Source organism: Magnolia sinica, chromosome 2, assembly GCF_029962835.1.
Source record: "Magnolia sinica isolate HGM2019 chromosome 2, MsV1, whole genome shotgun sequence".
Lineage (NCBI taxonomy): Eukaryota > Viridiplantae > Streptophyta > Magnoliopsida > Magnoliales > Magnoliaceae > Magnolia > Magnolia sinica.
The window spans coordinates 127399010-127413886 of NC_080574.1; the positions used below are offsets into that span (position 1 = coordinate 127399010).

At 38.5% G+C, this 14877-nt stretch overlaps 1 protein-coding gene across 2 annotated transcripts; it reads left to right on the top strand.

Moving 5' to 3' along the window:
* Nucleotides 1–610: 610 nt before the first annotated feature.
* Nucleotides 611–9397, top strand: LOC131237591 (L-Ala-D/L-amino acid epimerase). Of its 2 annotated transcripts, XM_058235444.1 has the most exons (7): nt 612–1233; nt 4007–4117; nt 4231–4447; nt 5741–6074; nt 6758–6819; nt 7314–7386; nt 8954–9397. In XM_058235444.1, coding segments are annotated over exons 1-7 (1269 nt in total). In that variant the 5' UTR covers nt 612–762; the 3' UTR covers nt 8955–9397. The 2 variants fall into 2 exon arrangements, with proteins under 2 accessions (XP_058091426.1, XP_058091427.1); XM_058235443.1 differs by lacking the exon at nt 8954–9397 and having other exon boundaries at nt 611–1233; nt 7314–7390.
* Nucleotides 9398–14877: the final 5480 nt, after the last annotated feature.

Genomic DNA, 14877 nt, shown 5'->3' on the forward strand with positions numbered 1-14877 from the left:
ATTTGGATTGAGCCTGTATGAAGCAAAAATCCTTTATCCATAAGAAAAGCAATCCCATCTCACACTTTCTAACACGAGGCTCATTTTCTAAAGCCTACAAAGTTAATTTTAATCCCATCTTACGCTCCTTCCAAACATGTCAGTAGTAATGCAATTCCACTTAATACAACTTAATACTAGTGTGCAAACAGGGCATGGAAGAGAAGATCTTTGATGCTCCGCAAGATTTCGAGATTGATGCACATGCACTATGAATTTCTACACTTTGAAAAATATAACTCAAAATATACCGTCCGGAACTTTTATAACTATTCAAATAGATTAAAAAACCAAAATTTACACTGATATAATCTTTCAAATGGATGATTCTTAATCATTTAACTAACAGTAAATACATAATTAGTTACCGGTCCAAATGCATCAAAATAAATTCCATTAATCACAGCGTCAAAAAATCGAATGAAAATTATTTTGAAAATGTAATCTACTTACAATGAGTCCCTCAATTTTAACAGTTCTTCAATTGATATATTATATGTACAACGAGTGCCTGCGTATCAACCATCACCAGAGTATCAAACACTTACACAGACACCTCACATGCGAAACACCGAAAGGCCATGAGAGAAGACAAGAGGAAGACCACAGCAGCCACCCGTCAGAGATTTCAAATTTTTTATTCCAAAATCCCAGAAAATTACAAAATGCAACTCGAATCATCTTCTCCTTCTCTTCAATCACATCTCCCTCTCAACAGCCCGAATGTCTCTTTCCTCCGTCACTTTCTCCTCCCCCCCTTTTTCTCTCTGCCCAAAATACTCCTCTAGAATCCCATGTTCCCAACATTCAAATCCCACCCTCCATTGCAATGTCCATTTGAGGGCCCCACCATCCACGATGGCGCTCAGCTTCAGCTCCCTGGTCGACACCTTCACCGTCGATGTCCACCGTGCCGAAGGCCGGCCGTTGAATGTCCCACTGATCGCGCCGTTCACGATCGCCTCGTCGAGGCTGGATGCCGTTGAGAACGTCGCAATCAGGATCGAGCTGAGCAATGGGAGTGTTGGGTGGGGAGAGGCCCCTGTCCTTCCTTCTGTTACGGCCGAGGATCAGGTGACTGCGCTGCGGAAGGCGGAGGAGGCCTGTAGTCTGCTGAGGCGGGCCAGGTCAGGGAGTTTGAATTCGGCGCTTGGGGCGGTCGGGGAGCTGCTCCCAGGGCATGAATTTGCTTCTGTGAGTATTTATCTGAATTGGGTTGTTTTTATTTTTTCGACTTGGGTATGAATTAGCTTCTGTGATTATTTATATGAATTGGGTATGCATTTCCTTCTGTGAGTATTTATCTGTATTAGGTTGTTTTTGTTTTTCCGAATTGTTGTCCTTGTGTTGAGAATCGAATGGATGGCAGGTTGGATTCGAACTCTAACTGGTTGCATTTGATTGCATTCTTGTATGGAGTTATGAGTGTGTTTTGGTTGTGTTGTTGTTGATTGTAATGGAAATTTTCGATTTAACTGTTTCATCGACTGATGGGTTTTGATGATCGTGGGTTGATCATCATCTTGTTTGGTATTGATTGCATTTCTTGAAGTGGAAATCAGAAGGTTGAAAGTTGAAAAACACATAGAGAAAGTTTGGTGCTTGCAAAATGTCGAAGTGGGGCCCACTTCATGTTACTGTCTGATATTGATCTGATGGTGTAAATTCCATTGATCTGTTTCAGCGACTGACATGTTCGATGATCTTGGGTTTGTCTTCGTCCAGTATGGTATTGATTGCATTTCTTGTAGTGGAAATCAGAAGATCAAAGCTTGAAACACCCAGAGAGTCATGTTTGGCTAGATGGTTGATATTAGCTGCAGTTTTGTGGGAAACGATAAGGTCAATTCACAAAAGTGAAAATTTTCTATGGTGAGGGGATCCCAGATGATCCCACCGCTTAAAAAGTCAAATAGAACTTGCACCCACTTATCATCACCAGCTTGATCTTGATCTAATGGCAGTAAGATACATCTGCTTCCAACATTTTCTCCCCCACCCCAACCATCACTCTTCCATTTATGATTGCGTTTGGCCTCAATCACACTGTGTTTGGATGCACATATGAGTTGAATTGCAAATGCTATGTTTACTCAGGTGGGAATTGTAAAAATTGAGAATGTTAATGATGCATCCAGGAACATGCATGAGTAATCGGAGGACGCATCCAGTCCAAACAAGCTGCTGGTGAAAGATCGGGCCCATTCCAGGATCTAGTAGGCTGCTTGGAAACATCCAGCAGTCCCTTATTTCATAACACCTTCCTGCATGATTGTACTTGACAAAGATCCAAGGTTCTAGATCTGATATGTAACAGTCCCGTTTGTTTATTGTATTTATTTTTTTTTTAAAAAAAACCTTATAAATAATTACAGGTGTGTTTGGGTGCACAAAATTTCATGGAATATGGTCCAACCAAACGAAACCCATAATATGTTGTTAAAATATAATGTCATTATATTTGAACATGCATATTGGAAAATCTGACCTTTAGAAGCTACCGTGTCCCACATGTTCTATCCATGTCCCACATGTTCTATCCATGTCCATTGATGTTGTTGTCCAAGTTACACAAGTGACTTATTGACTCACTTTCAGTTACATAGGAATAACAAGTGCACAATATGCATCATCATCATCGTCATCTTTCAAAAAAAAAATAAAAAATCTTCATGCTAACCTCGTCTCTCAGCTATTTGAGTTCAATGTTACAAAATTCTCAAGATAGCTTGGCAACAGTTCAATGACCAACTACGGTACTACCGATCTGCAAGGTATTAGTACGTAATGGTAATGGCCAGCGTAACGGCTAGTTGGCCAATATGTTGTGGACCATATCAGCCGATACGACCCTATAACGGCCAAAACTTTTTTCTTTGGGAAAAATATAAAAATATATTGGTAAAATTCTAAAAAATGTGAGGATTCTAAATATGTATTCTTTTGGACATGTATTTAATGGTGTAATGGGCCATTTTTTAGTAAGAATATTGTCCGTCAAGTGGTGTCAACTTGACATGTTGAAGGTCAACGAAATAGGCCCTAATTGAACACAAATCAAGCATGATTTGGTGGGTTAGGGCCCGTTATATATACCTACAAAAAAAGATGGACAAATGAAAAAAAAGTGATAGTACCCCTTCCACTATTTCCCAAAATGGTTCACTCTGCTTCTGTTCATCAAATCCCACTCCAATTTTGTGTTTTAATCCTCAAAATAGCTTACATATAATTAAACTTACTTTCTAAGCTTCCTTCATGGTTGAAATGAATAAAGAAGTGGAAATATCAGAGAAAATTTGAAAATAAAATTTTCAAAATGGGCCTTTCATGGTTGTATAGGCTTGTAATGCTGTATCAGCCCTGTAAAGGTGTTGATACGGTCCAATATGGCCCACTTTTTTCATAAAATGGACTCATTCACCTCTGTATCACATAGGGGGTGAATGTCAGCCATAATAGGACCTTTTTCTTAATACCATGCCTACATGACATCAACCCTCTGCTTTTGCTTGGGATCACTGACACATTGCTACAAGGTGGAGTTACAAAATACACTGTACAAGTACAAGAATACCAATCATAAAAGAATCCAATGAACGTGGAACTATCCTTACAAATATAAGAATTGTGCATCTACCCTTGGTTCTTTCTTTGGTTTCTTGAAAACTTCTTTTGACTCAGCCAAGTCATTTGGTTTGGAAATTCCAAGAACCATTTACGCTGATTTGTTTGAGATCAGACTCCCAAACTTGGCAACCGGCTTCTTATATTGACCTCTTAGGTTGGTACCTAGGGATAGATTTGAGTATTGACATTATGCTGTTTGCTATGTTTCTCCTTGCAACTTGCTGTGATTTCCAAGGATTTCTCATTTCAAGTACTCATTTTTAGCCTTCTCCAACAGCATTAAAATGATTTTTTATTTTTTATTTTTGTTCTTATTGATTCATGTCTGTGTTTGAAGGTTAGAGCCGGAGTTGAGATGGCATTGATAGATGCAGTTGCTAATAGCATCCGGATTCCTCTCTGGAGACTCCTTGGCGGTGCAACAAATTCCATAACTACTGATATAACGGTTCAGTCCCTTTCTTACCCACTCCATGAAATCTCTTCTTTAAGTAACTTAACTCTTTGCTGTTTATAGGATTGAATTTTTCTTACATGCCTGACCAATGTCTCTGTGTGCAGATTCCAATCGTTTCCCCAACTGAAGCAGCTGAATTGGCTGAGAAGTATGCCAAACAAGGGTTTAAAACCTTGAAGCTTAAGGTGGGAAAGAATTTGAAAGCAGACATCGCAGTTCTTAGAGCCATAAGGGCGGCTCACCCCGACTGCTCTTTTATCTTGGACGCAAATGAAGGATACAGTGCTGAGGAAGCCATTGAAGTTCTTGACAAGTTACATGGTAAGAATTGTTGGCTAAAATATTTGTCATGTGGTATAAATGCACACTCGCATGATGTAGTGTGTTTTTGTGCATGGCTCCATCAATGTCTGAGCATCAGCATGTCTCTGTGCATGTATGTTTTGTTTTTTCCGATCCTTTAAAAGACATGATATGTGATGTTTTGGGCCTGCTTTTACCATTTAACCAAAATAAATGTAGAAGATGATTTCTGCATTGATGTTTGATTGGAAACAATCTCGGTTTGGGCTAGATTTCCACACTTTCTTAAATGGTGATGACTCATCTGCTGTACATGTGGCACATACACAAGTCAAGCTAGTCTGTTCAAATCATGGGTCCATAGTGCATAGAGCATATACAGTTCGCATTGTTTGGATGATTTAACCATCTGATATCAGCTGACAAAGACCAGTGACCATTTTCTTTATGACTGCCCATTTGGTGGCCATGAAATTGATGGCTAGGAGATTCCCTAAGTATTGTTTTCAGTTATGCTCCATCCCTAATGTGGCCCAATATTTCGATAATCTGGATTGGTGTCTAAGAAGCATAGTTCTAAAACTCGTGGACTCAATTCGAAACTCGGGCGAGTCAACTCGACTCGTTAAGATTTTGAACCGAGTCACTAGGATACTTGGAACTGAGATTGACTTGACCTTGACTCGCAAAGGCTCGTCGAGTGGACTCACTAACTTGGTTGACTCAACATGACTCACGGTGACTCGGGCTGAGTCACTTGCATTGTCACAGGACCTTTTTGTGGAAGGAAAAGGAGAGGTAATTGAACTTACGACCACCATGAAATGACATGAGGTTCTCTACCATCTTGTTACTGAAGCTGCTTGTTATCTTATTTTCTAATAACTTGGTCAACTCAACATGACTTAGGTGACTTGGGCTGAGTCACTTGCATTGCCACAGGACCTTTTTGTGGAAGGAAAAGGAGAGGTGATTGAACTTACGACCACCATGAAATGACGTGAGGTTCTCGACCATCTTGTTACTGAAGCTGCTTATTATCTTATTTTCTACTACCTACTTTAAATTTCTTTCCAGTTCCTAATATTTTTTTAGTTATAATTATTAACTATCAAGTCAAGTTGGGTTGAGTCTTCGAGTCAAACCACCCCGATGAACACAGAGTCGATTCGAGTTTTCGAGTTTTTAAACTATGATACGAAGTCTAGCTCATTTGGTTTTTATAACTTGTGTTTCTTTATTTTATTTCAGTATCTTGAGCTTCTATTCCTTTCACGAAGAATTTTTTGTATGTTGGTTATTTCCTTTCAGAAATGGGGGTGACACCTGTTCTCTTTGAACAACCAGTTCATAGAGATGATTGGGAAGGTCTTCGCCACGTTAGTCATGTCGCGAAAGACAAGTACGGAATATCTGTTGCTGCAGATGAAAGTTGCAGGAGTTTGGTTGACGTTCAGAAAATCATACGGGAAAATCTTGCGGATGTCATCAACATTAAGCTTGCCAAAGTTGGGGTTATTGGTGCTCTTGAGATGATCGAGGTAGCAAGGCATGCAGGCATGACACTGATGATTGGTGGCATGGTCGAGACGAGACTTGCCATGGGCTTTGCTGGTCATCTGGCTGCTGGTCTTGGGTGTTTCAAGTAAAGCTGACCGGAGTCTTCCAGTCTCTTTTAATTTTGGTTCTTCTTGCAGAGAGTGAATCTATGGCTACTCAACATGTGGCATGCATGTACTTGTCGTCTGTGGACCCCAATGTGGATGCATCATATCCAGGGAAGGATGCGGATTACCTGACATGGTCGAATGAAAAAGTGTTGCATGCGCCTGTCAGATGTGGGGCTTCGGTGAAAGTGTGTGATGCTTTTGCCCTTTTCACGGCGGGCACCACATCTAACTAGCAGACTGAAGCTTTTTTGTTGGGCCACATCAAGGGCTGCAGGAATTCCCTGCAGCTCCCTGTTGCAGGCAATCCTTATCCTCCTGAAAATCATGCTAATGCAATGATCCTAACCATCTAATTGGTGACCTTCAAAAGTACTACTAAAAAGAAAATAGTCAAGGTCCATTTTCAACAACTGATAACAGTTGGTAAGGTTCATCCCGTCGGTGTAATTTTTAGGGGCTATGCTCCATGCCCCCATCCACAGTGGGGCCAACTATTTGGATTGTTTGGATTGACATTAATATATGCCATGTGTATGGTTGATGTGTCACCACCATTCAAGAAACTGTAAAAAAACCTAGTAATGTAGTTCCATTTTTCATGGTCTGTCTTTGTTACAATTTTAGATTAACTTTGGTGGTGAATTTGAATTTGATGCAGATTTATTGATCTAGATACACCTCTTCTTCTTGCAGAAGATCCAGTAGTTGGAGGTTACGAAGGTATGCTCCTTTAAATCTTGGATATTGGAGATTACTGGTATCTATTTTTATGTTGGCTTACTAAAAGTTGGCATTCGATCTGTGGGGAATCATATGTTACATGACCTACATTTTTCAACGGTACACATGGGTTGGTAATCATGACCATTTTCTGTTCGGTCCCACCTTGGATAGACCATGCCCCAAAAATTCCAAGTTCGAAGATCTTAGCCACCAATCTTGGGACTTTTTTAGGCAATAAGAAATGTTATAATTATCCTATTGAAGATGCTTTTGGAGGCGTGGATTGCGTGGTCCACCCACGGTTGGGCATAACAGACCAGTGGTCTAGATTACCAAAGCATGGGCCCACTAGAGAGAACTGAAAACCTGCATGTAGTTTGCAAAGGCTCTGGCTGCATATCGTATAACTCCTTTTTGATCTGTAGCTTTTCTTTAGCAAACACTATCTTTCTTGATGACAATGATAGCTGGAACATTTGTTTTTCGGCTAGTTTCTGGAGCTGTTTACAACTTCACAAATGCTAGAGGCCATGGTGGTTTCCTTCATTGGGACTCTGTTGCCTGGTGAGTCACATTTCTATTTCCTGATACTTATCTTGCAATCAATTTGCATTTGTTAGGAATGGTAATCTGTGTAGCATCCATCTTGGCCTCTCAAATCTTTTGTATGATCTGTAAAGCAGCTATAACAATTTCATCTTTTTGTGCTAATTGTACTTGTTTTTGTCATTCGGAGGTATGTTGTTTTTTCCTGTACTGTGGCCTTCGATGTGGAGACCCAAACGGGTTCAGCCATCCTTGGGGAATTCTTGCCTATCTCAGAATATTGGTAGATTTTATTTGACAATGCGGCATCATGGCCAGCTTGTTGGTATGTAGGGTGCTGCACCATACTAATGAACTATATACACACACGCACAAAAGTTTACTTCACTTTTTTTAAAAGGGGAAAGCAAGTATGAAAAGACTCTTATTACTAACCCAAGGTAAAGCCAAAAAGAAATACAAACAAAATAGAAGGGGTGAGACCCTAAGAAAGAAAAAGAAAAAGAAAGGAAAAGAAGCACCATACACCAGGCTGGGGAGGAAAAGAAAAGGGAAAGAAGCAGAGGAAGAGCCCACACCTCGGCCAGGAGGGAAGCCCTCACCCTGGGCTTCTTTCACTTATTTCTCTATTTCCACTGCACGGACCAAGAATGAAAAGATAATAGGTCCAATCAATTATCATCATATTATCATTTTGGATGGATTGTGGGATGGGAGAGTTTAGCGCTTCCCACAATTGCATTTTCATAGACACTCCAAACTAGCCCTAATTATCAAGCACTCTAATCTTGGTACTTTTGGCACACTTGTATGAGATCAGGAACATTCATCTATTGGGCCTTTCTATGGATGAGCATTGAGAGTTGCAATGGTTGGATGATTAGCTACCATTTTGGTGGATTCCTTTCACATTCAATGTGGGCCAATTGGTTTGGGCTATTCTTCTCTACTCATGCATTCATAATAATCAAAGTCCTACAATAGGTGGCTATATATATATATATATATATATATATATATATATATATATATATATATAAAACCTGTTTTAATCTCATATGATCCCATAACATTGATGGAAAACATGGAGATGATAGTAATGTTCCTATAAACTAGAGAAGTATTCAGTTCACATTTACAAATTACAGTTCAATGCTGCATTTGAATGCTCAATGAATTGAATTTCAATCACGATGGCAATGATCATAGACTTGAATTGAACTGTAATTACGATTTAATAAAGAAGAAATGACCCAACTGTTATTAGTTTCATATTGAGTGGGGAGGCTCCATGTTGCAATATTTTAACATTCAAAACCAACTTGAAAATAACCTAAAATTCTAAGGGCTACTTCCTGATTATGAATACTAGGACACATTACAATGTATTGCAATTCAATTCACTTGTGCATCCACACAGCCTTAAATATATACATTTAGCACCGAAGTCATTATTATTGATAGGTTTCATTTAAGTCCTCTATTCAAAGGGTCCGACCATCAGACCCCATTTTCTCTCTGAGATCCAGGGAGATCCATTCAGCCTTCTAATTCCTTTTTGTTGTTTATGCTCTTGAAAAATAAGATGGTGGCGGGCCACATTCAGAGAAGATTTCTCCTCCAACAGCACAAGCAATGGGAGTGAAGTGGCCATCTCATGGAGGACTTCAATTGGCATGCTACATCACTGAATCTGCCATTCTTTGAATGCTTCCCCCCAATAAGTCTGTTTGAACTGAGATATTTCGCCTTTGTACGGAAATAACGTCATGATTGCTGTTGATGGGTGATTGCTGGGTGCTCATTTCATCTCTAATCAGTATTTACAAGGCCATCAGCCTCATGGCTGCTGGATCAAACGTTCAGCAATCTGTGATCTCCTTGTCTCATGGAAGTTATATGAATTGGTAGGTTAGGAATTGAATCAACCTCAGAACTATTGCTTTTTATGTATGCTAGACCCTTCACTACTCTCATTTACATGTGTGGGTGGAATGGATTCTTATAAATGTGTGCGTCATCATCATAAGTAGGTCGCCCATTTTCAGAAAACCCAAAAAGGCTATTTATTGGTTGTGGCTTTGGCAATGTTGTCTCACAGCCTAACATTGGGATCTAACATGGCCCAATTCATCCAGCTTGGCTTATGAGGCTAGCTAGCCCCATGGGCTTCTTTACACTGGAACTTTCACTCACCAGGTGGGCCACATGTGTACATTTAATATGGACCATTGGCATTTTTTTCTGTTAATTCTGTGTTGGGATGTCCGCCTGCCAACCTGGCTTTTGCATATGTTCACGGAATAGATGCCTGACGGTTGCACTTGGGCTATCAGACCTTCGAGCTGATTATTGTCTACTACAACCACAACCCCAACCACCCCCACCACCCCCTCCCCCTTTTGTTTTTTTTTAACACACACACTCACACTAGTGGAATTTCACCACCTATGGATACTCGAACCCTTGACGGGGTGTTGAAACTCCTGAGAGTCTACTACAACCCTTGTGAATACATAGTGTTATTGTCGAAATTTGGTTGAACAGATGTGATCAATTGCAGATGTGAGCCCACTAATGGACTTGCATAGAAATAGGAATATGTAGACAACGGGGAGAGCTGATGACGGTTGTATACCCTCTAAAGCTTAAATTGGTAGACTTGGATTAAAGGCTTGAGCTTTAGTTTATTCGCTTACCTCTCTTCAATTGCAGTGAGTATACTTAGATGGTCTTTAGGCGGTTTTAATACTTGTGTATCCCTATGGAATTTGCTGAATTTGTTGGGGGATTTTTATTTGGATGAGAATTTACCATTGAAAATATAGTAGAGCTTGCCTCGGGTAACATGATCTTCAAGTAGAATTGTTCCGAATATTTTCTTTCTTGGTTCGAGGTGAGATTCTCTCTAGGTTTCCCGTCCTGCCTTTGGCCGTGGCCGATTTGGTCAACTTGGGAAATGATTTTCCCCATCAAGCTCATCCTCAGACATCAGAGTACCATATATTTCAAGCTCTGTGCCCTATCAGCTCGAGATAGAAGCTTGTCTTTAGAGGTGTACATGAGTTGAGTTTGACACAGCACGACACTGCTCGGTTCAGTCCTCGAGCCTGACTGGCTAACTCAGCTTGGTTCGGTTAGCTGCTCGGGCCAGTTCGAGCCAAGATTGATCGAGCTTGAGATTTGGGTCTGCTTTATTTTTGGGATCATGCCCTAATATGATCTTGTAAAAACGATGGATGGAGTAGATAAAATACATACATCATGGTGGGGCCCACAGAGCTTTTCCAAGATCGACAAGTACCAAGGTGGGTACTGGCCGTGTTACTACCGAATCCGGGTCCGATTTTACTGGCTTAGGGTACTCCTTCCATGGGTACTCCTCGGTCTTCGGACCTCGGTTTTAAGTGGGTTCTAGTCGAGTGCAGGTTACTTTCAAATCAAGCAACAGCATTTGCATGGTTGGGCCCACCCATGGATGGATAAGATTGGACACTTACCCACTATGACACATGCACGATGTGTTCATACACGTAGTGGATTAGTAAATTTCATTTTGTTGCTAAAATAATTAGTATATAAAATATGTGTGTAAAAAATAAATAAATAATAAAATATGAGAAATGCTCCAATGCTCTCATAGAACTCTAAGAAATAATGATCCTAGTTGAATTAGTGGATATAATTGCAATGTAGCTTTTGAAAAGAGTATCAGAATGTAAATTTTATATTTATTAGGAAGCTTTTTAAAAAAAAAAAAAAAATTCTTAAAATTAACTAAACCTAGCTAAGAAACGTGGCTTCTTCTTGGGCAGTTTAAGCATACCCCAGTCAAGCCCTGCCTTTAGGTCTTTTCCATGAGTTATTTTTATTTTTATTATATATATATATATATATATATATATATATATATATAATTTTATTTTATTTCTATAATAGTTTATTTATTATTATTTTTTTTTTTACACACACACACACAAACCCCGCACACTAACACCTTAGTGGGATTTCACCACCTATGGATACTCGAAGCCTTGACTGGGTGTTGAAACTCTTGAGAGTCTACCACCGGAGCAGGAGTAAGGATGGTGTCTTTTCCATGAGTTAAGATATCATGTGCATGGCGAAACAGAAGAAGCTGTTGATAATCCTCAAATCCAAGGGGAGAAGAAAATCTCTAACAATTGGGAATAAAAAACCGATATTATTAAATCAATTGCATTTTATAACTAACCTGAGGTTCTTTATCAAAACAAAGACCTTAAACTTTTAATTTGAACTAAAAATAAAATTCTATGTAAAACTTACTAAAAATAGTAAAGATATCAAAACCAACTTCAAACTTGTAAGCTACTTTTAGTTGACCTAAACAAGGACTTGGACTCTTAAGACACCTAAAATGAGTAAAAACTAGGAAATATAAAACTTATGAAAAATAGTATGAATTAAAATGCAAATGTTTTATCCTAAGGGCCTATTTGATTTTTCAAAGCTTGTGTAAATACCCTGTAAATGGATAATTATTACCATTTCACCCTGTTTGAAAATCAGTCCGAATTTTTGCATTGGAAATCAATTCAAAAGAGCTAGTTTAAATTTGTGGACCCTAAGGTAATGTATATTATATATCCATTCCGTCCATCCATTTTACCACAATATTTTGAGGCATCAGTTGAAAAATGAGGCAGATCCAACACTCAAGTGGCCCACAGCAAAAGAAACAGTGGCCCCAAGAGGTTTTTAACGACAAGTGTTCGATTTCCTTTTTTCCATGGCGTGATCTACTTGAGCTTTAGATATGCCTCATTTTTTGGCTCATGCCATAAATTCAGCTGGCATAATGGATGAACGGTGTGAATAAGCAACACGCATCATGGTGGGACCCACAAATATTTTGCAGCATTCTCAATTTTTACATCTAAAGAGCAGTTGGTCAAATCAAGCATAAGGAAGAGTAACATAAATATCAAATGAAATTATTATTACCCATTCACAGGGTATTTACCAGTGAATAGAAAAATCAAACAAGCCCGAAAAAGAACTTTCAATTTTGATAAATGCCTCATGGCCAACTAACTCTAGTAATTACTATGTTGTAAGGCTCTTCGATAGCTTTCTAATGACATATTTCATAAGCAGATCCAATAATTGTTCACAAGGTTATGGCCATCGGACACTCTAGTACACATCACGGTCATTTTGGTGCTAGATCAAACTTTCTTGCATTTTTTTTAATCTTTTATTTATTTATTTATTGTCTTGGCTGTCTGTGAATAATTTGCAAGCTATTCTACATTACAAACCCAATCTTCCCAAAATGAGTTGCATTAAGGCTTGACTAGGCTAGCCAGTTGCCATCCTCGTTAGACATATGTTTACATGCATACCTTTTACGAGGATTTATAGGACAATCAATGATGGCTCTCTCTCATTCTTCTCTTACATTGACCACCATAAGGTTTATACTCTTATGTGCTACAGAAGTTTTTCTGTAATGTAGAATTTTGTGAAACTTTATAAGTTCTCTTTCATATTTATAAACTTGTCACCCTACCATCAACCTTTTCTTGTCGCAGAGAGATTTCTTTAGGGCAATCTTTATACGTTACCTAAATTATAAGTAACATCAACAATATATTTGCTTAACCACATAAAGATTTTAACCAAGTCAAATGCATCCAAATTTGGACCTTTTGTCATATACACATCATAGATGCACATATCTACCATATCTCATGCTATTATAGGTATACCTATCTACGATCATGATTAATCACCAAAATATAAAACTAAACCATTAATTTACAAAATAATATATGATTTCGAACTATATTATTTTATTCAAATTATTTACAATACTAATTTGGTTGTCATGTTGATCAATCATTTTGACTTCTGATATCAGGCTGAACTTACAAGAGTTATTGTTCCTTTTATTGAAAACCTTAATCGTCATGGGAACATGATTAACCCTCCAAATTATTATGATCTACCTAAAAGGTTCCTGTATTGGTAAATCAAAGCACTTGGTCAATTCTCCTCTAAAACCCTAGGTTCTCCCAAGTCTAAAGATAAGGACTTTTTTTAGAATGCGAAATTAAGTAGTCTACAATTGAATTAGATAGAATTAACATCATTATTACATAATAATTATATGCCTGGAAATACCATGGGTATTTTGACTACCCAATCCCATGTTTCGGATCAATTCTTCCTATAAAAAAAGCATTACATTATGTGAAACCTGCATTTGGCGGACCATGGAATTGTAATCAACAAATCAAATTTCCCAAATGATGTCAGTCACCTACATGTAATGCAACTCAACTGTCACTTGTAAAAGACACTTATGGATGGACGACATGGATAAAATACATGCATGAACATGAGGCCTTAGTGGATTTCAAAATCCACTAGAAATCTCCCATATCTCTTGCTAGAACTAGATTATATAATATCTTGATTAATCCAATCCTTCCCATCAATCATTTGCCAACACTAGATAAAATTTATATTGAACCAAATACAATTCCATACCACCTAATCCCATTTGATCCCGCGTTCAAAACAGGCCATAAGTGTAACAAGCATAAAATGTGTAAATTAATACCACACAATTAAATTTAACTTAATTTCCTAAATTGAGTTAATATGTACACATGCATAGATTACAAATATACAGGGACAATCTCCTATTGTAGGACTCAATATACATACAACAATCACACCATGTATAGTACTTATCTACTAATTATAACATTAATATTCTAGTCTATTAAAAATTAAATAAAATAGGTCAAGCTTTACAATGTATTTCAAAGCCAACTTGTCATACTTTTTTCCCTAAGGTTGTACAAATCTAAATGATTGAGTTCTACATGAACCTGTCACAATTAGAGCTGGGCATCGAACCGAGTTGAATCGGATTCGGTCCAACTCGACCAGGTCCGAGTTTTGCATGGCCTGACCCAAACTCGGACCGATCCTGGACCGAGTCCGGGTCATATGCCTCGATCCGATCCTAACACATTTTGCCCTAGACCGATCCAAGTCTGACTCGGTCAAGAAAACCGAGTCGGATCGGATTGGGCCAGGTTCGGATCGGCTGTTTTCCTGTGGCCTACAAATAGTTTTTAATGATCATTCATCACTGTTTTTAGTGGAATGGTACACTTGATATTTGAATCTTCTTGAATTTTGGTATCTTGTCCTAAAATGATATGGGAAAAAAGATGGACAATGTTGATATACAGCAAATACATCAATTTGGGCCCCATGCAGTTAGGGTAAGTGGGTAACACTGGTTTCTATACAACAAATGCACCTTTGTTTATATACTGATTTTGCTACCATTGACTCTTTTCTTTTGGATCCTGTAACTTTTAGAACCAAAAGTATTAGTTAGTGGGAATGACTTCTATGCCTTTACATGTGTCGACCCAAATGGAAAGAGGATGGCATGAATTGAATGGGGTCACCCAAACATCCATGAGGACCATGACTAACCAA